The sequence below is a fragment of the Pleurodeles waltl genome, chromosome 10 (assembly GCF_031143425.1).
Source record: "Pleurodeles waltl isolate 20211129_DDA chromosome 10, aPleWal1.hap1.20221129, whole genome shotgun sequence".
In the NCBI taxonomy this organism is placed as follows: Eukaryota; Metazoa; Chordata; class Amphibia; order Caudata; family Salamandridae; genus Pleurodeles; species Pleurodeles waltl.
The window spans coordinates 204,871,157-204,898,257 of record NC_090449.1 but is presented as its reverse complement, the minus strand read 5'-3'; the positions used below and the strand labels follow the sequence as shown (position 1 = coordinate 204,898,257).

The 27,101-nt window shown below is 43.2% G+C and overlaps 1 protein-coding gene across 1 annotated transcript in view; it reads right to left on the bottom strand.

Moving 5' to 3' along the window:
- Positions 1-27,101, bottom strand: part of RSL1D1 (ribosomal L1 domain containing 1) — a 185,522-nt gene that overhangs the window by 144,556 nt on the left and 13,865 nt on the right. Inside the window, exons 2-3 of the mRNA XM_069210183.1 lie at positions 7,590-7,729; positions 5,129-5,267 (exon numbers count right to left, since the gene is read on the bottom strand). Of these exons, the coding sequence (XP_069066284.1) occupies positions 5,129-5,267; positions 7,590-7,729 (279 nt within the window). The remainder of the gene's footprint in view (positions 1-5,128; positions 5,268-7,589; positions 7,730-27,101) is intronic.

The window sequence follows — 27,101 nt, the reverse complement described above, 5'->3', positions numbered from 1 at the left end:
GACAAACTGTATCGAGTGACATGTTCCAGACATTTAACATAACTTCTGGTCTTCTCTAAGTGATGGAGTAGGTACTGAGAAACTAGGTGACATACTCTTAGCCAAGAAGGATGGGCATGGTTCAAGGCCAGAAAACTGTTGATATCAACACCTTTAGCAGTTAGGAAGTTGTAAAGGTGACAGTGGCTTACAGAAACCTGAAGCATGCTACTCCACAATGATAGAGAGCCCACTATTAGAACTCACAGGAAACATGTAATCACATAGCAACATTCTGACAATGTTTCTATCGGATTGCAAGCAACCATTAAAAATAAAGCTTTAGGACAGCTGAGTCAATTATCCTGCCATCAAATCTCTTGTTTTGTTCAAGCTTGGCGTAGCAACTCCTGCGGTGGAAACTTCCAAGGCTAACAAAGAAATATATCAAGGCTAACAAAGAAATATATCAACGCCAGCATTCAACCTTCTACGAAGACTTTCCCTAAACAGAAGGTTCATTTGCAGTTTCATAAATGCCCAGCGCTGGGAATGACAAATGTGTTATTGTATATAGCTCGACAGTTATTTGGCACCAAATGATACACTGCGACCCTCTGTTGAGCTCAGTTAAAAAAAATAAGAGTTTCACTTTTCTATTAAAGGAAACGTTATGCTATATGCTGGTTATATACACTAACATGTAGTGCTGCAGACTAATTAGAGGGTGTGTTTCCAAGTGACTGCGAAGAGTCATCAAACCAAACACTTTTTGGAGGGTTGAAGTCCACCTTCTGCAGTGGCCTTGCCGTCAATATGAAACCACAAAGCCATTACACTTGATTTAATTGGTTCCGACATTGGTGTTTTTGAAGAATGGCACCATCCTTAATGAGGGTCTGATGCAAAAGTATTGATTTATAATTCCATAATCAAAGGCCACAAAATTGTGGAACTGTACGACCCAAACCAATCTTTAAAGATATAAAGAGTAGTGAGATACTTCAAGTGCTCTCCTACTCAAGAACAGATGCAAACACCAGCATCTTTAAGAGACGGGCAAGATAAACAGTAATCTGACACAGGAACATTAGAAAACCAAGAACATGATTTCCAGGAAAGGTAGTTACCTGTAGTAAAGTTTCTTGAATGTCGATACTGTGTTTGTGTGTGCGTATAGAGCTAGAAAATCCACATTGTTTGACGAGATTTTGAACTACAGAAAGAGTGCATGTCTTGTCCTACACCTAATTTTCTCCCTTCAACGTTTGCAAAATGGTGTGCTAAACCCTTTAAAAAAGTTTCCCATCGTTCCAGTTTTAAAATCCACACAACTATTTACCAAAAGCAATGAAAGGTCAAAGTTATATACTGTATGTCAGGAGAGCAATGTTATTTTCAAAGATGGAAAGTGTGTTTCGGAAAAAAAAAGACAGCCGTTCAGTACACATTTTCTCTGCTTTGTAGTATTAACTTATAATGCAAAATGAAGATTTAATGGTCACCTGAATGACGATCTTTAAACACAGTAAGTTATTTTAGGCATGTGTTTATCTGTTAGTTAGCAGTATAAAAAAATTATATGGGAAAGTTGCTAATGGAAATTTAAACCATACAATAATATAAAATTACTCCAATGTTGGCTGGCAAAAAATCCACAAACCTTGGCCTAAAACATTTCCTACTTATTTAAGGGTTATAGTCTATATTTTATTATGGATATTTTTAAATGTAGAGCGACACAACAAAAATCTCATAATTGATTTATGCATTGTATGTAAGATTGATGTCCTCAAGGCCACATTCTATTCATGGGATAGTGAAAAATGTGTAATTTCGTTTTATCACAATTTAAAATACCAAATATCATCAGCTGGTGATTTCCAAAGGTAGAGGTTACTAACAAAATTAACTGTTGTCCGATTTACAAATGACTACTGTTGTCATCCAATGACTATACAGTTAAACAAAGAGCATCTGAGGTACATCAAGGTCAAAACATAATAGGAGATTAGCAAACAACAATATGGTTCGGCCATCTGCTGAAATATGTAATATATCTGAGAGGGACAAGTCCACCACACATAGAACAACATTCTGCAGCAGCGCAGACAAGAGCAGAACCTACAAATATTATGACGTAGTCTGCAATTGTCATTGGTGTTGAAATGGGCAGGAACGGAACAATGTCAAGAAGTGATGAATGGCGAGTCAGTAAATACTGCTGTCAGCTAAAAGTTGCAGAGTATTTTATGTTGCTGTAGCAATGCTATAGCTTTTATAATCTTCTCGAAAGCAGAGCAAGAATAATAAGACACCAACGAAAAACCTTTTTTTTCTTTTACATTATATGTAATACATGCCAATAATTTTAAGCCAAAAGTTCCTTAAAAACATTACTGAGGAAATGTTCAGAGGAGCGGTGTGGCAGCTCATCACTGTTTTGTAAGGCCCTTTTTCATTGGGACTTATCAAAAGTTACTTCTATCATATCTAGAACGTCTGGTAGTAGAATCTGCTGTCCAAAACAATATTTAATCCAGGAGTGCTTACTGGTCAAAACTCCCATTTTATCCAGAGGGATTAAAGGTCAAAGTATCAGGGTTGTTACATCTACTCACCAAGACCCCCAATCCAGGGGCACAGACCCTTCCCTAACAAATAAAATCAAGAATATAGGTACAGACCTGCCCTTCGCCCACAAGTAAACACAGTAGTTTAAAGGAACGGACTGTCAAACATGCCTAGTCTTAAAAGTCTTACAGCCGTTTCAAATTAAATCACTGAATGGAACGAACCAACCAGATAACTAGTCAGTGCATGCATGGCCTACTGTAATATGATCTATAGGGTTCTCCCCAAAACACTGTGGACAGAGGTATGCCAAATCCAAACGCCAAAACCAAACTAATAAACCCCAGCTCCAACAGCAGCAAAGAAATCTTTGCAATGGTCAATGATTTTACCACAACCATTGTAGCAACCAACCCCATCACAAGACCTATGCAATGACCTCTAATACTGTTTCTGCAGCAGGATCCCAACCATATACAGCATCTTAACCCCATAAAAAGACCCCTTGAACCTCAAAAGAGCCTCCCAAAACAAGGCAATAAACCCACGGCACCATCAGCATAAAGAAAACCACAGCAATCAAAGACATTACACTCCGGGATCCTGTCTGAACCATCACCCCCTCCACTTTTGACAAAGAAGCAACCCCCATCAGTGAGGCATCCACCTCCCATCCTCAACGCCCCCATCAGTACAGCAACCTTTCCAAAACCATAAAAGCATGCAGCAGTCAGTGCCCTCCTAAAGAAAACCTCGGCCAACTCAAGCAAGCTTGCCAACTACCGAGTGATATCCCTCCTTCCTTACCCTGACAAGGTCCTAGAAAAAGTCACCCAACAGTGTCTTTCTAGCCTACTCACTAAATACCAGCTCTCAACACCACAGGAAAGATTCCTCACCAATAAACTCCACCAGGTGGCCTACAGACCTCAGGCCCGACCATGGCCAGCTCACAAGCAAGAAGCCTCAGAACCTTTATAAACAAACTTATCCTACTTCAACACCCTGAGGATGCTAAAGAAAATCTTCAAATCGTTTCTGGACAGCACTAGGAAAAAAAATCACAAGTCTTCATCACTAGCAGATTAGACTATGGGAACACCCAGTAACACAGGAATAACGCTGCAGTCAAGCTAATAAGCAACCGGCCACGCAGTCTTCACATAACGCTATACATGAGAAATGCCACTGGCTCTCGATACAAGCATGCACACTTCAAACTCCCCACCCACCACAGCACTCCACAACACAGGCCCTGCGACTTGAACAGTCACATTCATTTCCATCTACCTTCCTGTAACCTCTGCTCAGCCAGACACCCAAGAGCACACACCACAGCATATAGAAGAGCAGGGGGTCATGCCCGCTCATACTTGGCTGCTAAAGCCTTAAACGATCTCCCAGAACGCATCAGAACCTTCCCCTCTCTTCTTGACTTCCGCAAGAAGCTGAAGACCTGGCTTTTCGAGTAAGCACACCAGGCGGGCCCGACTCACCCACTACAAGCACTGGAATACCATCATGGGTGATAAGCGTATTAAAAAAAAAAAAAAAAGATACAGATAACATAACAAAAGTCAGTAAAAAGGTTGAACTTCAACTGACAGGTGGCATATCCTACCTTAAATAATAAGCTCTATTAGCTACCCCAGTTGTTGCCATCATTAAATAAAAGAACATACACACAAACAATAAGGTGCGTTTGCAAACGAGAAGCTGGTCCACTACCACATCCCACTGAGGTGCCTGAGATCGGGCAACAGACAGAATTAAAAAACATAATGAAAGGTATGCAAGCTTTCAGAAACTTCATTGAGTCCAAAGGCATTACCAAGATGCAGATGATCTGTGACCACAGAAAACAAAGACACTGTGGTTGCTTTTGGTGTAAAAAAGTAAACTTTTACTGAAACCTGTGAGGAGATGGAAAATATTTTACCGTGTGCAGTTAGACAAAACACTGAGTGGTGAAATATACAAAATGATTCAGGTTGGAGGGAGAATGATAAAGGAAGACAATCTGAAAAAGGCATAGGACAGTTGGACTTTGGAGGACTTAACAGCTATTTCTGGTCCTCACAAATTGTACTTAAAAAAGAATTAGGATCAAGAGACATGAAGGCTCAAGGTGACAAAAGGCAACAAGTGAAACAGAGATACGCTTAAGATGGCCCTCTACATTGTTGAAGTAGACCAGAGAGGGTACTTCTCAAAAGCCTGAATGTGACGACAGGATCAAAAGCATATGATCTCATACATTTATTCAGTGCAGGGAAGCATGGATGAAGCATTCACATAGCCTCACTCAATCACCAAAACGTTTCTAACTCTCCACTTGTTACTTCGCGATTCATGATTCATGATTCTACTTCTCCAGCATTCTGTTTCCTAATGCCATCTAAATAAGGAATAACCAGAGTAAGAAAGAAGAGCATGCACAGGTTTTATACACAAGATCCGAAGGCACACTACTTGAAAGAGGGCTTAGCAGAAGGACGCAGAAAGATCAGTGACAATGAGCCTCTCTTTTGGAACAAAGCTATATCCATGCCAGAAACAGATGTATCTCCTTTACCTGGGTAATATGTTTGATTCCATGTTGATTTAGGAGCTTTTTATAGAATGCTTCAGTCTGTTCTGCAGTCATGTTAGGTTCATCCCTTGTGAAAAGGCAAACTTCTGATGTCTCTGGTCGAATTCCATGAGGAAGAGGTCTGCAATTGATACAAAATATTTGTTAGGGTTGGTTATCTTCTATCATATTCAGGGTAAAACGTTAGCTAATATCCTGAAGTGCAACAGAGTATGTAAAACAGCGATTTCCATATCTCATATGTTTAGTCTGTGCAGAGAAGCATAGATGAGGCATGTCTCGATTCTGCAGTGAAATCCAGCAATGCAACCTTTTTTGGTTGGGGATGAGAGGGAGAGGGCGAGCTGACTAAATTCTGAAATATTTCCTTCTGGTTAGCCTGGATAATCATCCTACTCTTCTTTCAAACAGGACATTAAAAGTCTTCACTTTGAATATCACTTCCAAGTATATGACGCTGTCAGACATTATCTCCCTCTCTCCCACCTTCCTTCTCATACATCACCTCTCCTGACATTAGGATTCATCTTCTTAGATGAAGGTCTCAAATCAGTCGCGTTTTGACCTTTACTTAATATTTGTACTTATTTTACTTGTAGTCATATTGTGGTTGTCACTCCTATTACTTTTAGTTATGTTATGATGTAGTCTTACTTTACTTATTGTTTCATATGCAACTCATTGAGGGCAATTTCTATTCTATTTATATATTCTGAATGTATGTCTAGACTTTCTGAATATTTTGCTGTAACAGGCTGACACAAACTGTTTTAATTCTATTTCTCAACCTTAAAGTGCTGACGCCCATGGGGCCTGATTAACACTATATTAAGCTATAAATTCATTTTAAAAAACATTCAGGCACAGGACTAGGCCATAACTTAAAGCAGTGTAGGAAATCCTAGAGCAATAGTAGATTACAATGAGGTACTGTGGTTAGAGTTCTTAGCAACTACACACAACTTTATAAAAAAAATTTTTAAAAAGGGGGGGTTGGTATTATTAAACCAACTGTTGAGCAGTTGCCAACTACAACTACGTAATTCAGTTAATTGCCTATCAAGCTTATCTCACACTAGTTGTCACATACTATCATGACACAATGTAACTGAAACAAACAAGAAGTTAGAAGTGAACATAAACATAGAACTGCTAGTAACAGTAACGTAGAAGCACTTTCCATAAGTGTCCAATTGTCGAGATAAGGAAGTATGTTGTGGTGCTACGTGGTCAAAGATGTCCAACTACCTCAAGACAAAACAGTATGTATCACAAGAATACCCAACATTTAAGAATTTACTTAAGACCACAGCACTCCAGCACAAGTATATAGAACATAATTAATAATTTTCCAAATATCCAACAGTTTTTTGACCAGTCTTTGAAGAAAATCAAATGAAAATCCTTCTTGTTGTAACCTCGTGGTTTATTGACATCAATAAAAGCCCTCCTTGACTTTGTTCATTCACATAAGGTCATAGGCAATACTTTTTCATAGTCAAGCCATACCTTAACAACCTGTAGTCAATTCATGCAATAACATCCAAAATGTGACTTTTTCAAGGCAGAAAAGTTAGAGTGATGAGTCCTGTATGCTTTCAAACCAGTCTTAAGAGAGAAAGCTGTGTTATAGAAGTATGTTAAAGCATCATTCATTAATGATCCAGAGACAGTTTCTTCCGTAATGTCCCCAAATTGGGTGAATTCCAAAATTCCAAACTATGTGGTGTTAACTGCTGTTTATAGGACCATGATAAGTCCTATATCTGCTGTATCTTAAGCGAAGCGTCCACACTCGGATGTTTACGCCTGAAAAAGTCACTTTGGGACGAAACACATGTTGGCTGTTATTGCATGGATTGACTACGGGTCGTTACTGTATGGATTGACTACGAAAAAGTATTGCCTATGACCTTATTTGAATGAACAAATTCAAGGAGGACTTTTACTGATGTCAATAAACCACAAGGTTACAACAAGAAAGTATTTTCGTTTGATTTTCTTCATGGACTGGTCAAAAAACTGTTGCATATTTCGAAAATTATTAATTATGTTCTATATTCTTGTGCTGGAGTGTTGTGGTCTTAAGTAAATTCTTATAAGAAGTTAGAAGTGATCGTCTCACATCTAACAATCATGGCTTAGTTAACTAATGGTTCAATAACTTGTAAAACACAGATCACTTGACCTACAATGATAGAGCACATCACTGTTTTCTGTATATCCAGATGATTACTAGCAAAACCTAGAACCTTCATTTAGAAAGACTGAACAGTCTATTTAAAAAAAAAAAAAAAAAAAAAAAACACATTATCCAGCAAAAACGGTAAGAGAAACAGCATTGTTATTTTTAAGTACGACTCACGTGGCACTGAAACAAAGATATTAATGTTGTTCTGGAAACTACAAACAATGAAAGAACATTAAAGAAATGAACAATTACATTTTGATGCATTGATCCTGTTCTGGAATTTTCCATACAGTCACCATCAAAAGGATTTTCTCGTGTTCATTAAGCAACAAGGAATCACCATCGCCCTTCTTTTTTGTGTAAGCTAGCAAAGCCTGTACTGCCTTTTTAACCTGAAAGAACAATAAATAATAGAACACATCAGCTAGTTTCAATATGGTACAAAAAAGCCACAGAGAAAACCGTAAACATGTCACAACCAGCCCAGTGAACGTTCTAAGACTGCTAAAATACTCACACTGGTATTGAGGTACTGCTGCAAACAGCAAGCTTGGATGTTTGCTTTGAACTTTTGAGATTACTGTAGTGGGAGTATGTTCACAGGCAGTGGGATACATTTATTTAAAAAATAAATAATTATACCCCAAATCTGCCCCGAGAATTAGATTGCTGGATGTCATTTATTTTGACAGAAATGTCATACAATAATAAATGTTATTTAATGTCCTACAAAGAGAAATTTTCAAGCAGAGAACAACCAGACACAAACAAATAGGCAACCAAAGATTTACAACAAATGCCAACAGCATAGATTTTTGTGTAGTAAAAAGACTATTACCATACTTCATTAAAAACACAATTTGGGTAAAGCATGGAATCCTGCATTATATGATTTATAACACAAACGGAAGCGTGGACAGCAAATACAGCAGTTTATGTCACGTAAAAAATATAGCTCGCGGCAGCAGTGCGTGCTTCCTTGTGTGCACAGCTGTAGCTATGTTGCAGCTTCACTCAGAGATACCTTTAGTTGGTATAATGGCTGTGTGAAGGCGAAGGAGTGATCCTGCAACAGTGCACTGTTGGTGTGTTTGCTCATGTAGTGTGATGGACCGTGTTCCTGTGAAGACAGGTGTAAAGAAATGGCTCCCTGTTGCAGTTACCCCCCACTTTTTGCCTGATACTGATGCTGACTTGACTGAGAAGTGTGCTGGGACCCTGCTAACCAGGCCCCAGCACCAGTGTTCTTTCACCTAAAATGTACCATTGTCTCCACAACTGGCACAACCCTGGCACCCAGGGTAAGTCCCTTGTAACTGGTACCCCTGGTACCAAGGGCCCTGATGCCAGGGAAGGTCTCTAAGGGCTGCAGCATGTCTTATGCCACCCTGGGGACCCCTCACTCAGCACAGACACACTGCTTGCCAGCTTGTGTGTGCTGGTGGGGAGAAAATGACTAAGTCGACATGGCACTCCCCTCAGGGTACCATGCCAGCCTCACACTGCCTGTGGCATAGGTAAGTCACCCCTCTTGCAGGCCTTACAGCCCTAAGGCAGGGTGCACTATACCACAGGTGAGGGCATATGTGCATGAGCACTATGCCCCTACAGTGTCTAAGCAAAACCTTAGACATTGTAAGTGCAGGGTAGCCATAAGAGTATATGGTCTGGGAGTCTGTCAAAAACGAACTCCACAGCTCCATAATGGCTACACTGAATACTGGGAAGTTTAGTATCAAACTTCTCAGAATAATAAACCCACACTGATGCCAGTGTTGGATTTATTAAAAAATGCACACAGAGGGCATCTTAGAGATGCCCCCTGTATTTTACCCAATTGTTCAGTGCAGGACTAACTGGTCTCTGCCAGCCTGCTGCTGAGAGACGAGTTTCTGACCCCATGCAGTGAGAGCCTTTGTGCTCTCTGAGGACAGAAACAAAGCCTGCTCTGGGTGGAGGTGCTTCACACCTCCCCCCTGCAGGAACTGTAACACCTAGCAGTGAGCTTCAAAGGCTCAAGCTTCGTGTTACAATGCCCCAGGGCACTCCAGCTAGTGGAGATGCCCGCCCCCTGGACACAGCCCCCACTTTTGGCGGCAAGTCCAGGAGAGATAATGAGAAAAACAAGGAGGAGTCACTGGCCAGTCAGGACAGCCCCTAAGGTGTCCTGAGCTGAGGTGACTGACTTTTAGAAATCCTCCATCTTGTAGAAGGAGGATTCCCCCAATAGGAATAGGGATGTGCCCCCCTCCCCTCAGGGAGGAGGCACAAAGAGGGTGTACCCACCCTCAAGGTCAGTAGCCATTGGCTACTGCCCTTCCAGACCTAAACACACCCCTAAATTCAGTATTTAGGGGCTCCCCAGAACCTAGGAACTCAGATTCCTGCAACTTACAAGAAGAAGAGGACTGCTGAGCTGAAAACCCCTGCAGATGAAGAAAGAAGACACCAACTGCTTTGGCCCCAGTCCTACCGGCCTGTCTCCTGCCTTCCAAAGAAACCTGCTCCAGCGACGCTTTCCCCAGGACCAGCGACCTCTGAATCCTCAGAGGACTGCCCTGCTTCAAGGAAGACCAGAAACTCCTGAGGACAGCAGCACTGCTCCAAAAAGACTGCAACTTTGTTACAGAGGAGCAGATTTAAAGACCCCTGCAAATCCCCGCAAGAAGCGTGAGACTTGCAACACTGCACCCGGCGACCCCGACTCGACTGGTGGAGAACCAACACCTCAGGGAGGACCCTCCGGCAACTCTAAGACCGTGAGTAACCAAAGTTGTCCCCCCTGAGCCCCCACAGCGACGCCTGCAGCGGGAAACCCGAGGCTCCCCCTGACCGCGACTGCCTGGCTCCAAAATTCCGACGGCTGGAAAAGACTCTGCACCCGCAGCCCCCAGCACCTGAAGGAACGGAACTTCAGTGCAGGAGTGACCCCCCAGGAGGCCCTCTCCCTTTCCCAGGTGGTGGCTACCCCGAGGAGCCCCCCCCCTTGCCTGCTTGCACCGCTGAAGAGACCCCTTGATCTCCCATTGTCTCCCGTTGGAAACCCGATGCTAGTTTGCACACTGCACCCGGCCGCCCCCGCGCTGCTGAGGGTGTACGTTCTGTATGGACTTGTGTCCCCCCCCCGGTGCCCTACAAAACCCCCCTGGTCTGCCCTCCGAAGACGCGGGTACTTACCTGCTGGCAGACTGGAACCGGGGCACCCCCTTCTCTCCATTGAAGCCTATGTGTTTTGGGCACCACTTTGAACTCTGCACCTGACCGGCCCTGAGCTGCTGGTGTGGTGACTTTGGGGTTGCTCTGAACCCCCAACGGTGGGCTACCTTGGACCCCAATCTTAACCCCGTAGGTGGTGTACTTACCTGCAAAACCTAACAATACTTTACCTCCCCCAGGAACTGTGAAAATTGCACTGTGTCCACTTTTAAAACAGCTATTTGTGTTTTATGTGAAAAGTATATATGCTACTGTAATTATTCAAAGTTCCTAAAATACTTACCTGCAATACCTTTCAAATGAGATATTACATGTAGAAATTGAACCTGTGGTTCTTAAAATAAACTAAGAAAATATATTTTTCTATAACAAAACCTATTGGCTTGGAATTGTCTCTGAGTGTGTGTTCCTCATTTATTGCCTGTGTGTATGTACAACAAATGCTTAACACTACTCCTTTGATAAGCCTACTGCTCGACCACACTACCACAAAATAGAGCATTAGTATTATCTCTTTTTGCCACTATCTTACCTCTAAGGGGAACCCTTGGACTCTGTGCATGCTATTCCTTAATTGAAATAGCACATACAGAGCCAACTTCCTACAACAGGCATATGGGAAAGCAGTGGACCTGGCAGTTACCGCTCACTGTACTCGTTTTACTTTTCACTAATGACAGAGCTGAACTACTCATGCACTGGCAAAAATCTCTGGAATGCGCTTCTTAGTCCAAACATTTATTATTTAACTACACATGGTTCCTAAAAGGAGATTAGCATGTTGAAAGCACACGTTTAAAAATGGTCACAACAATGAAATTAACACACACAAATGATTCTCTACTACAATATACACAGCAAATATATGGATCTATATAATAATGCAAAGCAAATAATGAATTAAAAAGAATGCATCACATGAGGCAAGGGCCAACTCCTTCAGCTCCCTCCTCTCAGCATCAGATCACTAGATCCCAGAATCGATCGAGGAGAGAGAGAGTGAGATCAATTATCCTCACGGGAAGGATGGCACACTCAGCGACCTGAATGTGCCAGAGACCTGCTCTGTCGCTGGTCCATCTGTCTTGGCCTCTTATACTTTAAACAAACAAGAGAGGAAATTTCCAGACTTCCCTCTCCCTGCAGAAGTTTATTATTAAAAAAATGCTGTTTACTTTAGGCCAGCTTTGAAAATAACATGTTGGGACGTGGCCACAATCCCAAGACATCAAAGCAAGGCTGTTCACTCCCATCTGAGTACATTCTTATCAGCCAAAGCCCTTGGTGAATGAAAACAAGACAGAATGCATAGTGTACAACATGGAAAATAACTTGCAGCTTTTAACAAGGCAGAGTCTAATGCTAGATAATTCAATAGGCAGAATGACGCTAAGGCTAAACTGAATACAAAATGGAGTCTGTAACTGGTGACCACTGGACAGCTAAGCCAAGTGCAAAGTGGTGCAACATGAAGTCAGTGGTCAAAACACACATTTCACAACAGTACTTTAAGAAGCATCTGTCTATGATGCTCTATGGCAGCTTACTGCTTCCCTGTCACTGGAAAGAAAGTGCAGAAGGGGAGACGGACTGACCCACGTCACTTCAGCGAAGGTGGGCAGGAATACAATATTAATCCGGAAAACTGAAGCTTTTAAATGTTTATTTAGAAAACTCTTGCAACTGTTTGTAGCACGACTCACTCAGGGGGGTTTTTCTCACATCTAAGGGAAGCAGCAGGTGGGCTGCATAGAACTGATTTTCCTTGAGAAGCTTAATGCGTCCTGTCGCTAGTGGTGATGGAAAGAGATAAAAATGTGTAGGAGGAGCAGGTGCCCAAATCTTCCCTCAGAGTAATGGAGGATGTGTGCTCCAGATAGTATATGCGTAACTTGGGCTGCAGCAAGCACCAAGCTAATGAAAGCAGAGTGGAGTATTTTGATGCAAAATATGTGGCTGCTGTTCTAAAAGACAGATAGACTTAATATGGATAGTGGGAGTGGTGAATTTATGTATGTTACATCAATAGTACAGCTCCTTGCTTTGAGGGACAGTGGGATCGTCTGATCAGTTCTTCTGAACAACCACTGAACGTTGGTGTATAGGATGAGACTAGAGATGCTTCCCCACTTGGTATATACTACAAGAGAGCAGAGACAGACGCCCTCCTTTGTATTTGCAAGATTATGTAAGATAATCATATTTAAATTGGTACATATTGTAAGTGATATTATTTCAAACTGTTTTTTTTTTTTTTGGTTATGTGCAGTAGTATGTTATTATGTAAAGGGGGAGGATATGTTGTAATGTGTAGCTTAGTCATATTAGAATGGTTGTAGGTTGTTATGGGAACGGAACTTGACATTCCACCTTGGGACGGTTATTGGAAGCTGGCCGAGGTGGAGGTCACACTTGTATTGTGTTACTTCAATAAACGTCTAATGAAGACATCTTCCGTGTTGGAGTCCTCCGTTACAACACTTTCCAGTGTATACAATATCCTTCCCCTTTACCACACATTTTGAACAGCAAGTTAATAGCTATACAATGAGAACAGATGAACAAAAAGTTAAGCAAGGAAAATGTATAGTACAGGAGAATACAAAGGAAAAAAAAAAAAAAAAAAAAAAAAAAAACACACAACAATTAATGGAAGGTGACTCATGGAAAAAAAATTGCCCAAAAAACCTTGGAAAAATTAAAGGACTAAGCTTACTGAACATATTCACCGACGTATGCAAGTACTTGGCGACTTCTGACACTTCTTGGTATATCCACACCTTGACTGGGTCCTGCCGAATATTCCACCACTACATCTCTTCTACCTCGGACAACTTCCAAAGTGTTACTAAGCCCTCCCGTCGAATTACACAAATACTCAGACATTAACATAAAAACATGATTACCTCGCTCCTCATCAACCATACCTTGACCACCTCCTAGATACAAGGCCACTCACCTATTGTTCCAACTTTCACCATTTTCCACAACCAGCGAATAGGTATGAACCTGTTTAACCTTAAAAGGTCCTCTGAAGTTTGTCATAACACCACCTTTCTGATCACATAAAAGTTTCACCCAATTTCCTTTCAAGATGAATTGGAAGCCCCTTTATTGTCATGCCTCCCATTTTCCCACTTGCCCGTATCCGACCCTGTCCTTTACCCAAGCAGGAACTAACTTAGTACCTGAAAATCTTCCTAGCTTCATCTAAAACAGGGTTTTACGAATAGCATCATGATCGCTAATCCGATAGTCCCCCACCATCTCCATAATAATCCTACCTCCATCTTGATCCACAGCTACTGCCATTTGAATAGTGCCTTTGACTCCACTATTCGCCCTTTCCATAACTCCATTACTTTGTGGGTTAAAGAACGATGGGCGAGTGTGTCAAATAAATTACGCATCTCACTCGAGATCAATTGCGACCCACTATCCGTTCTAACTACAGAGGGAAGGTTTCCTCACTAAAGTTTTCTTTCAGCAAAAGTACAGTTGCTCTAGTGGTAATCACCCTCATGAATCTGACAATCAACCACATAAAATGTACATCAACCATTACCACTACAAATTTCCATTCATTCCTCAATTCATGTATGGGCCTAATAAAATCTAAACTCAACGATTAACAGGGCTTACTAGGATCAGATATGGGACCCCTGTCAGATTGCAGTCCCATGTTTAACCTCTTCTCGCTCTCCTTGCATATGTCACACTTATCAACCCATTTATCTACTTGTTCATCCATACTGGACCACCACCAACTCTCCCTCAACCTGTTCCTCAACCTGTTCCTCATCTTGGATAGTCCCAGGTGTCCCTCTTGAGCTATCTCTATTAACTTTGGCACAGTCCACACAATGGAACCAATTTCTCAACCCTCATTACCACTACATAATCTCCTACTGACAGTTCATACACATTTTTAAGATAAGGTCCAACAGAAGGTGCTACTCCAGCTCCCCAACACAATTAGGCATTGATCTCTTTAGTGGTAGTATCAGATGCCATCTCTCCATTCCATTCTTCCAACGTGATTGTGAGTGTATCTCCTACCTGAATCGCATCCTGCACTTATGCTACCGCACCCTCATTCTCCTTTGCCAGTGCTGCAGGTCCATCCACCTCACACGAGTCCAATGACAACCTAGACAAGCATAATCCTAACAATTTCTCCATCCTTGGATGTGCTCCAATGAGTAACAATACTCCTTGAAACCTAGCTGCTTATCTAGCCATTCTTGCCGATCCCTTACCTGCCTCCATGGAAGCAAAACCTTTGCCAAAGACTTATGATCCTTACGTAGAACAAACCTGGTTACCCAGAGACAGGTTCTAAAATACTCTGCTCCCCCACGCTGCCGCAAAAGCCTCACATTGAATAACCAAGTAGTTTCTCTCAGAGGTGGTCAAGGTTCTGGAGGCAAAGATGACTGTTTTTTCATGTCTGCCACAAACTTGTGATAGCACTGCCCCAATGCCTGTGGCACTAGAGTCCAGAGTGCGTACGAATTATAACTTGGTGTCAAAAGGAGTTAGGATACTGGCATTACAAATCTTATTTTTTTTCAATTCTTTTATTGCATAAGAGCAACAAAGCATTGCAGCAGCAAAATCTACAACATTGGATAGTAGTCGAGCAGCATTACTTTTCCCCATAGGTTTCCAAAAGCCCACTCCCTCCCCTTACCCCACTACAAAATCACAGCACATTGTGAGCGTTAGGTCGTAACTGATTGCGATCGTCTGCTGCCCCCTTCCCCCCAGGCCAGATGGAGCCCATAAACTGCCTCTATGGGTGTTCCACTTTCCAGGTATTTTGGTCCATTTCTTTGGGCAACCCTTTCTGGTATATACCACTCACTTTGCCAACACGCACCAGTCCAGATCAAGTTTCAAGTCAGTGTGATCAATTCAAAACACTTTTATTGGTAACAAGGTTAAAACACTCCATTGTGTCCGAAAACTCTTCCACAAATTTGGCATAATAGTAAATGAGGCCAAGGAAAGACCTCAACATATCTTTATCCATGGACGATGGAGTTAATTTAATAGCATTTAACAAATTCACCCTAGGTTTAACACGATTTGTATTAATGCTGTGCCCTAAATAATCCACTTGTTCCTCTTAGAACTTGTGTTTCTCATGGCGGAGAGTCAGACCTGCATCCTTCACTCTTTGTAATGCTTGTATGAGGAGCATATTATTTTGATCAACTGAATCATCTTGAAAGTACAAGATATTCATATGTCCTTTAACATTTTGTTAATCATCCTTTGGAATACACTAGCTGCCGAACATAAACCATAGGGCAAGCTTGTTAACTGAAACTTGCTCTCCATGGTAATGTAGGTTGTCAGTTATTTAGACTCGTACACAAAGGGAGAGTATAAGGGAGTAAGAAAAGGCACCCATCGTACTCGACTCCCCAAACACAATACTAAGTCACAAAAGAGAGTACGGGGTTTTTTGGAAATATAAATGGATTGGAAGTGTGCTAATTGCGTCACCATGCCAGTCCTAAATCTCAACTAGAGATACAACGCGGGGTGGTTCACGGTCTGGGGAGGGAGATTTCCTTTACGGACTAGGTGGTCTCACACACTATATAGTGTCATGCTTCATCATATGACCACCTAGCCCCACCCAGGTAGGGCAATACCACCTGGGCGGACTCAACCTCGCTGTTAAAGGAACAGGAGGGAGTGCGTAAATTTAGTTAGATTTCTGGAAAGATAGGGATCCAGCTATGCTATGGGAATAAAAACACCTACTCAGATACCAGGGTGAGTTTTAATAGAAGGTTCTGTGTGGTGTGTTTAAAAGGAATGGGAGACCAGTGTGAGAACAATGACTCACAAGGTCACCTATCTAGCCGACATGTTTCTGCCCTTGTGATTGAGCTATGGAGGGTCTCTGGGCATTCATCAGGGCGTTGGATCCCTGTAGCGGATGCTAATAGCGCGCTGCAGTTTAATTCGCAATAGGAAAAAACGTGGGAAGGGAAGGAAGGGCCTACCTTAGCCAAGGGAATACCTGGGGAGAACCCTAACAATAAAGGCTTGCAGGTCCTGACAGAGAGGTCGGTATAGGCGAGCGCCCACCTTTGATGCAAGTCTGACTATAAGGGGACGCTCCCTCTCCAGGATACCAGAGGCTAGTAGCCTTTATTGTTAGGGTTCTCCCCAGGTATTCCCTTGGCTAAGGTAGGCCCTTCCTTCCCTTCCCACGTTTTTTCCTATTGCGAATTAAACTGCAGCGCGCTATTAGCATCCGCTACAGGGATCCAACGCCCTGATGAATGCCCAGAGACCCTCCATAGCTCAATCACAAGGGCAGAAACATGTCGGCTAGATAGGTGACCTTGTGAGTCATTGTTCTCACACTGGTCTCCCATTCCTTTTAAACACACCACACAGAACCTTCTATTAAAACTCACCCTGGTATCTGAGTAGGTGTTTTTATTCCCATAGCATAGCTGGATCCCTATCTTTCCAGAAATCTAACTAAATTTACGCACTCCCTCCTGTTCCTTTAACAGCGAGGTTGAGTCCGCCCAGGTGGTATTGCCCTACCTGGGTGGGGCTAGGTGGTCATATGATGAAGCATGACACTATATAGTGTGTGAGACCACCTAGTCCGTAAAGGAAATCTCCCTCCACAGACCGTGAACCACCCCGCGTTGTATCTCTAGTTGAGATTTAGGACTGGCATGGTGACGCAATTAGCACACTTCCAATCCATTTATATTTCCAAAAAACCCCGTACTCTCTTTTGTGACTTAGTTATTTAGACTCCTCATGTAATTTATCTGACAGGTATGCATTCTTTAAATCCAGTTTAGAACTACAGAATTGGAGTCTACCATAAGTTCTACAGTTTCCCCACAGAGCTTGAATTCTGCCTTGGGTCTACTACTTCACCTCCCTTTATCCATGTCTACATTCCCTACACAAAGATGATGAGGCTCACACACCTTTGTTATGCATTCCTCATCCACAGTGGCTATTCTTTGTTTGCTCACTTGTTTGCAAACAATAGCAAAGTGGCCTTTACACCACACTTTCCACAGTCCTTATTGATTGCTATGTACTTGGGATTGACTGTGGTATGAAAATGGCCTTAGTTTGGAAACAAACTCATCAATTGACTCAGTCTCATTTTGAGGATATGTGTAAAATGTATACCTGGTTGTCGTGGGTTTGTTTTAGTGCCAAAACTGGCCATGCTTATTTCAGGTCTAGGCCTGTAACCAGTGGTCTTTTACACACATACACATTTTCTTCGTTTATTCATTTTAATTTAATTTAGCACAGCTTGCTCCAAGATTTATGGAGTCAAACCTCAACCATAGACGTATCATCACGTGAGGCCTGTTCTTAGAACGGAACATGTTTGGTTATATATACACATCTCACAGGCCTAAGGAGGGCTCCGCTGACCCTGGCCTGCTCTTTCCAGCCAACCGGGAGGATTGACAACAGGAAGACTCTTGCCCACCTTACAGGTAGGGAGTCCTTCCACAGACCAGGAACAGGCAGTAGGGCTACTGCCACTATGCTATATGGTTAGACATTAGTGTGTAGGTAGCAATCACTAGATCTTATGAGTAGCTCAGGATGATGGGAATGTTTATACTTTTTACTCTAATGGTCACATCACTGTATTTTGTTTCATCTTCCTAATAATCACAGCTCATGCTTTTTGTCAGAAGACTTACTCTGCATCTCATTCCCTGCCTCCACAAGTTTGAGACTGTGTATCTACGAGAAAGGTGTATGATCTGTCAACCACAAATTCCCTGAGGTGTCAGTGTGTCAGGTTTCTAGGCCGCCACAAATCACCTTTACTTTCAAGTTTTGGTGAGGTGCTGTTAGCTAGCTGACAAAGTCAGGCCAACAGCTTCCAGTTGGTGTGGGACTGATCGAGTCACTCACTGCTACACCCTAAACTACTAAACTAAGCAGCCTTACCTCTAAGGTAGAGGTCCTATGACATGGCACCACCAACGTTCGATCAGGCACAAATTTGATGGATCTCTCAAGTAAATCTCTCTCTTGCATGCTAATGGTAACCTAATTACCTTAATACAAAGACGCCCGTGGTATTAGGTAAAAATCCTCCTCGGCTAAATAGGTAGTACCTATCTTAGTCTCCAGGTTGTACAAGCTTGGACTCTAAGAGGAGCCCCTCAATTGGTGTTTTGTTTCGGTCTCTGAACTTAACACTTTAAAATATGGCAGACCCTCAACGGGTAACAATCCCAGTGAATATGATAACCTCTCACACAAAATTAGCTAATGGACTCGCTGATGAGGGTGGGGAAGTTATGTTTGTGGTAGAGGCACACACAGTGTACAGAACAGAATTTGTTATTCCTGGGTCACCTTTCCGGCACCAGATGCAAATCCAAGCCATTTTTTCAAAATTACACAACAGCAAACATATGTGCATAATACAGAGCTTATGCATTTTTTGAAATACCTCTTTCTTACCAACAACAGCAGAATTGGTTTGAAGGCGCCCTCTCACATGTTATACATTATGTCAGAGTAGGTCCCGTAAGTAATGATGGATCAACATGGCCAGAATTAGCCACATATAAACCAGATCCCAATTTATAAAACATGCCATAGCAGATGGCTGACGCTTACACAATAATTTTGTAGATATTTATGGACAACAAATACAATTCGTAATAAGGACTTTAAACAGCGCCCCAGCACCACCACATTTGGCTAGAACATAGATAAACCCTGCGACTGTGCACTCAATAATGGGTAAGGTACTCACCAAACGAAGAAATTCCGTTTTGGAAAGCACAAAAAATAAACACGCTGGAATCAGTGTTTCCTCATACAGGATCCCTAGATAAACACAGAATTCTCACAATGTGCATGCGGTTTGGAATGGTTCTCCCTATAGAAAACTGTCCCTCTGGAAGCATATTATCTGAAGCTATATACAGCACAGCACATGGGATAGCAACACTTGCAAACCTTCCTGAAGTGTTAAAACAAATTCAAGCTGAGTTAGGGGCCCCTGCCCTGGATTTGGGGATGTAATTAATGGGCAATTTTCTCACAGTCTCCTCAATTATATTAAGTAATATTAAAGGGAAAACAGTAGCATTAGCAGTCTGCTAGTGACTCCAGGGCTTTACACCACAAGATAAGGAACGGGAGTTGCTTAAAACTATCTCTGAGACATATACTAGTATGCATCAGGATAATCTGGGAGGCAGACCAGGTAAACCCCAAATACAAGGTAATTCCAGAAAGGAAAATACCAAGCAAACGCAAGAGGGTTCTAAAAAAAAACGCTGGGATAAAAAGAAAAATAACAAGGACAAACAAAAACAAAGAGGAGAATCTCCGCATACGGAGACCTCAGAAAAAGCTTCTTAGAAATCGTGAAACTTTAAGAATTCCTCATAGATATCAGTATACAGATAGTCGCCCATCTCCTTCCTTTCAGGACTCTCCCGTCAAAAGAAGTGAGGGAGGAGGGCAGTCAGACCACCAAAACGAGTAAGTGAAACCAAAAACACTAAGTTATGAAATACTATTTGCAGAAAAGGATTGGTCACTGTAAGGAAATGCCTCCTTGGCATGGTTGCCCCCTGACTTTTTGCCTTTGCTGATGCTATGTTTACAATTGAAAGTGTGCTGAGGCCTGCTAACCAGGCCCCAGCACCAGTGTTCTTTCCCTAACCTGTACTTTTGTATCCACAATTGGCAGACCCTGGCATCCAGATAAGTCCCTTGTAACTGGTACTTCTAGTACCAAGGGCCCTGATGCCAAGGAAGGTCTCTAAGGGCTGCAGCATGTCTTATGCCACCCTGGAGACCTCTCACTCAGCACAGACACACTGCTTGCCAGCTTGTGTGTGCTAGTGAAGACAAAACGAGTAAGTCGACATGGCACTCCCCTCAGAGTGCCATGCCAGCCTCTCACTGCCTATGCAGTACAGGTAAGACACCCCTCTAGCAGGCCGTACAGCCCTAAGGCAGGGTGCACTATACCATAGGTGAGGGTACCAGTGCATGAGCATGGTACCCCTACAGTGTCTAAACAAAACCTTAGACATTGTAAGTGCAGGGTAGCCATAAGAGTATATGGTCTGGGAGTTTGTCAAACACGAACTCCACAGCCCCATAATGGCTACACTAAAAACTGGGAAGTTTGGTATCAAACTTCTCAGCACAATAAATGCACACTGATGCCAGTGTACATTTTATTGTAAAATACACCCCAGAGGGCACCTTAGAGGTGCCCCCTGAAACTTAACCGACTATCTGTGTAGGCTGACTAGTTTTAGCAGCCTGCCACAGACCGAGACATGTTGCTGGCCCCATGGGGAGAGTGCCTTTGTCACTCTGAGGCCAGTAACAAAGCCTGCACTGGGTGGAGATGCTAACACCTCCCCCAGGCAGGAATTGTCACACCTGGCGGTGAGCCTCAAAGGCTCACCTCCTTTGTGCCAACCCAGCAGGACACTCCAGCTAGTGGAGTTGCCCGCCCCCTCCGGCCAGGCCCCACTTTTGGCGGCAAGGCCGGAGAAAATAATGAGAAAAACAAGGAGGAGTCACTGGCCAGTCAGGACAGCCCCTAAGGTGTCCTGAGCTGAAGTGACTAACTTTTAGAAATCCTCCATCTTGCAGATGGAGGATTCCCCCAATAGGGTTAGGATTGTGACCCCCTCCCCTTGGGAGGAGGCACAAAGAGGGTGTACCCACCCTCAGGGCTAGTAGCCATTGGCTACTAACCCCCCAGACCTAAACACGCCCTTAAAGTTAGTATTTAAGGGCTACCCTGAACCCTAGAAAATTAGATTCCTGCAACTACAAGAAGAAGGACTGCCTAGCTGAAAACCCCTGCAGAGGAAGGCCAGAAGACGACAACTGCCTTGGCTCCAGAAACTCACCGGCCTGTCTCCTGCCTTCCAAAGATCCTGCTCCAGCGACGCCTTCCAAAGGGACCAGCGACCTCGACATCCTCTGAGGACTGCCCCTGCTTCGAAAAGACAAGAAACTCCCGAGGACAGCGGACCTGCTCCAAGAAAAGCTGCAACTTTGTTCCCAGCAGCTCTAAAGAACCCTGCAAGCTCCCCGCAAGAAGCGTGAGACTTGCAACACTGCACCCGGCGACCCCGACTCGGCTGGTGGCGATCCAACACCTCAGGAGGGACCCCAGGACTACTCTAAGACTGTGAGTACAAAAACCTGTCCCCCCTGAGCCCCCACAGCGCCGCCTGCAGAGGGAATCCCGAGGCTTCCCCTGACCGCGACTCTTTGAATCCTAAGTCCCGACGCCTGGGAGAGACCCTGCACCCGCAGCCCCCAGGACCTGAAGGACCGGACTTTCACTGGAGAAGTGACCCCCAGGAGTCCCTCTCCCTTGCCCAAGTGGAGGTTTCCCCGAGGAACCCCCCCCTTGCCTGCCTGCAGCGCTGAAGAGATCCCGAGATCTCCCATAGACTAACACTACAAACCCGACGCTTGTTTCTACACTGCACCCGGCCGCCCCCGCGCTGCTGAGGGTGAAATTCCTGTGTGGGCTTGTGTCCCCCCCGGTGCCCTACAAAACCCCCCTGGTCTGCCCTCCGAAGACGCGGGTACTTACCTGCTGGCAGACTGGAACCGGGGCACCCCCTTCTCCATTGCAGCCTATGTGTTTTGGGCACCACTTTGAACTCTGCACCTGACCGGCCCTGAGCTGCTGGTGTGGTGACTTTGGGGTTGCTCTGAACCCCCAACGGTGGGCTACCTTGGACCAAGAACTAAGCCCTGTAAGTGTCTTACTTACCTGGTTAACCTAACAAATACTTACCTCCCCTAGGAACTGTGAAAATTGCACTGTGTCCACTTTTAAAACAGCTATTTGTCAATAACTTGAAAAGTATACATGCAATTTTTATGATTTAAAGTTCCTAAAGTACTTACCTGCAATACCTTTCGAATGAGATATTGCATGTAGAATTTGAACCTGTGGTTCTTAAAATAAACTAAGAAAAGATATTTTTCTATATAAAAACCTATTGGCTGGATTTGTCTCTGAGTGTGTGTACCTCATTTATTGTCTATGTGTATGTACAACAAATGCTTAACACTACTCCTTGGATAAGCCTACTGCTCGACCACACTACCACAAAATAGAGCATTAGTATTATCTATTTTTACCACTATTTTACCTCTAAGGGGAACCCTTGGACTCTGTGCATGCTATTCCTTACTTTGAAATAGCACATACAGAGCCAACTTCCTACAGTCACCTATATTGTCTGTACGCTCCCATAAGGGGAAAATGTCATTTTGCCTTCTTTTTCAGTCCTTGTTCCAGACATAGTAAAAGAAGTCTGTGCCTCAGACTGGGCTTTGGCGCAGGCTCCAGTGATGTACCTCAATCATGTGGGGTGGGATAGGGATCCCCCATACCATGTTATTCCGATAAGATCCACTCCACAGATACAATCTCAATATCCCATTAAACATGAGGTTAAAGCATCAGTGAGGGAAATTCTCTAACACCTTGAGTCCAAGGGAATAACTGAACCTTGTGTATCTCCTATGAATAACCCTTTGTTTACCGTAGCTAAGCTGGGCCATTCATAAAGCATAGTCTTAGACTGCAGACATTTAAACAATCCTACACGCATATTTGCCATACAAAATTCACACAGTACAGCACTAATCAACTACATAGTGCGCAATAAAATACAAAACAACCTTGGATATTTCCATTGTTTTTTTCTGCCAAAACCTAGCACCTGTAAGCTGGGATCTAAGCGCATTTTCCATGTTGAGTTCCCAAAGGAGATTGTCGTTCATCTCAAAAAGGTATAAGAACAGTCCAGGCTTTTTCTCAGCCGGTATGACATCAAAACGTTACGATGCTGATCTTGAGGCTTTGTTTTATGTAGATGACATCTATCTGACAGATGACAACCTCAACACACATCTAGCCAGGATGGATTGCATTGTTTTGGGATTCGCTGCACAGGGCTACAAGTTCAATTTCAAGGAAAAATAGATTGCTTTTCTTAGAGTCCTATTTCTAGGATACAAACTATCAAATGAAGGAAAGAGCCTGGCACCACAATTCACAGAGAAATGTATGCAATTACAATCACCAAATACCATCAAGCAACTGCAATCAATGATTGGTTTCTTTAACTTTGGCAGAACTTACATTCAAGAATATGCACAATGCAATTAACCACTTTATAATTTGATTTGTCCAGACCTATCAAACTAACATTGGACACCACAGCACACACAAATTCTTAGAAAATTACAGACGGACATGTTTAAAGCAAAACACTTGCACACACATTGCAACAAAACAAATTTGATAACCTGAATCATTCCACATGCCATTGGGTTCATCTATGTCACATTTCATGAAGGTGACAGTACCCACAGCATATAAACCACACCTTTTCGCTTACACAGAACAATGTTTTGCATCACTCGGAAAAATACTGACTGCTGTTCAAGTGGCTGTCATAAAGGACAGGCCATTTGCCCAAGGGAAACACATTACTGCTGTTATCCCGATAACAGTCCTCGAGGCTGTCACAAATGCAAACGTCCTGTACACAAAGGCATTATATCCACTTTGGATACAATAAGCTACCTCCCTGACTACCACTAATGTTGATTATGTTTTTGATCCAAAGATTCAGACCCAAGAATTCCTTTGGTACGAACTTGAATACCCCATCTCTACCAACATTTTGCCTCTTGATCAATCCAGATTAATTCACTGGTTCAGTTCAACCAACTGTAGGTACCAAACACCAATACTCCAAGACTTGCACAGCCGTTTGCGGGGTAAGGACGAATTGTAAATGACAAAGCAGCCAAATCTGCAGTTGCTACCGCACCTATTGCTGTGATAACTGCTGCAATAACTCGTTCTCACATGAGGTTGAGTGAGGTGCTGCTAGCTAGCGAAGAAGTCAGGCTGACAATTTCCAGTAGGACTGGGACTGATCAGTCACCCACACTCTGTGGTGGTGGTGCCCTAAACTAAGCAGTCTTACCCCATAAGATAACAGTACTATGATATGGTCATGACTAGAGTTACCTCTTTAGCAAACCTTAGCCAGAGTCGTTTTTTAGCCTCAACATACACATCCTCAACTGGATCCCCATTTGATTCAGTTGCTAACAGCAAATATTTACATGTTGACCGTCCTTACTATGGGTGTTCAAGAGTAATGCAATTTTTCTAGCAGCACTAAATACCTGACCATCTAGTGCTAAATACCCAAACATCTCAAACATTCCTATCCTATTCTCCCATTCCACTGATAAGGGACCAGGTTGAACCAAAATATGGGGGGAGGGAGGCAATGCAGGCATTTTGAGACTGCATACTGGAACTGTGTGAATAATTAGGGCTTATATGGTATGCATATACTTTGTACAAATCAAGTTTAGAAAGTACAACAAATAATATCTTTAAAGCCAAAAGGTGTGTTTATCACCGGTATGTAGTTACCAAGAATATTGAGGAGTGACATTAAGTAAAATATTGTGTGCGTATCACCAGAATTCTATGGGAGGACCGGAGGCAGAGTCAAATCTGGTGGGCGTATCATCGGAATTCTGTGTCAGGACCAGAGGCTTCAGACTAGTGCTTCTCTTTATTTACTTTGACTTTACGAGCAATCAGAAAGAGTAAACTTTAAACTAAATAGCCCATGAGCCCACCGCCTCCTCCAATCATAGGTGTCAAATCCCCGATAAATATCAATCACTCTCTAGTCTTTCCTCTTTCTTTGCTGCTGCTGCAGCCGAGTTAAATGTTTTTGCATTATTACATTATTTGTGGTGTTTTCAAGCATTTTGTTTGGTAAATACGTCAGGTGAACTGGTGGCATTATGGATACCGATACTGGCGCAACTCCGTTTATTTGTTTTCGGTTGTGAAGTGGGAGCAGGGAATAGAGGCAGAGCGCCGCTTGGAGTGAGGACGCAGTCCTCTTTCATTGTTTGCGCTCGTGCACGCGCAGAGCGTCAGACAGGTTTATCTTTGTTCCCGATCAACTTGCAATGCGGGCATAACCGTGTAGGGCTCCAGAATCCCCAAGAACACCTGACAGGGCGTAAATAATAGTATCAAGGGCCTTGCATTAGAGAGTTTTGCAGGTGGCTCCCTCCATTCTTATTAATACAACTGATAAATGACTGATATCTACATGAAGGCAGATTTACCATTTAAGGGGTATTTCTATTCTGAAAAGTCTTTCACCTACACAAGGCTTCATTTCCCTCCCCTTAACCTCTTTCCTCCCTCATTGTTCTGAATTCCAGGCATTATGGCGTACTATGCCGATGAGGAAGGATATACAGAGTATGTTGAAGTGCCATATGACCGGCATATAGAAGGGCGCCTAGCTGAAACACCAAGGGCAGGATTCAGTGAACCAAGCTTTACTCAAAGCTTTGAGGCCTCTTACACAAACCCTTGTACGATTTGGAAGAAGAGAATTTGGGGGTGCTTCAGCTGAATCCTTGTCTAGGATGAATAATTAAGCAGGTGTCCCTCCCTAGAGCCATCAGGTGGAAGAGTTTCGAACTCAGCTTTGAGATCGGCAGAGGTTTTGTCAAAAATCGCGACCCCTTTCCTTCGGGATCGTAAATATGGGTACGAATCAACTTTAGGGGTGATGGGGAATCCTTTAGGGGCTAACCCCCAGATCACAGATGTGTTCCCTGTGTCTTCACCTTTATTCTCTGATGCCGCTCCATCCACCCTCTAAACGCAAATGTAAGACACAATAATCCCTGTGACCAACCTACTGTGCCACCTAAAAATCTGTTTGAACCATAAAACATAATTCACCCTAGGTCCACTGAGTGGATACCGTGTGTGGAGGTAGCACACTGTGTGCAGGACAAACTACTAAAAGGTTATGAGCATTAAGTACGCAACACTCTTCACCGGACCATCTTTGCTGGGGAAGGTGGCGGACACGCCAGAGTTGGATCCAAAAATGGCTTTGTTCATAAAACAGTTCGCAAAGGACCCTGAAAAGGGTCTGGACAGTGCTTGGGGCGGTTGCCAGGATGTTATTAGACATTTCAGGGCCTCTTACATAGATTTTGGAGTTAGTAGTCCAGGCCAAAGACTCCAATACCAAACTAGATCCCAGTGACCTCCTAAAATGGGCTCCATGAGCTATTTGCCTGTTAGGCAATGCAAACTGTGCTATACTGAAAGAAGATAGTAATTTCTCATGCCCATTCACCCTAACTTGTCGGAGCTGGACTCCAAGGAGGCTGGAACTATGACGAATGGTCTGTTTGGTGACAAATTAGTAAAGGATTTGGGGAAGTATGTTTCGATGTTTGCAACTCTGGAACATGCACAAACATCCATAAAGAAGGTATTTCACTGTGGCCTTTTTACCAGGGCTGGATGCTTCCAAAGCTGAGCACCTAGCTGCGGCACCTACCTGGCTTTCAGAAGTTATCCTAGAGGCACAGGTTATCCCTCCGGATCTTCCTCATTCTACCCTTCTGGTAATAGAG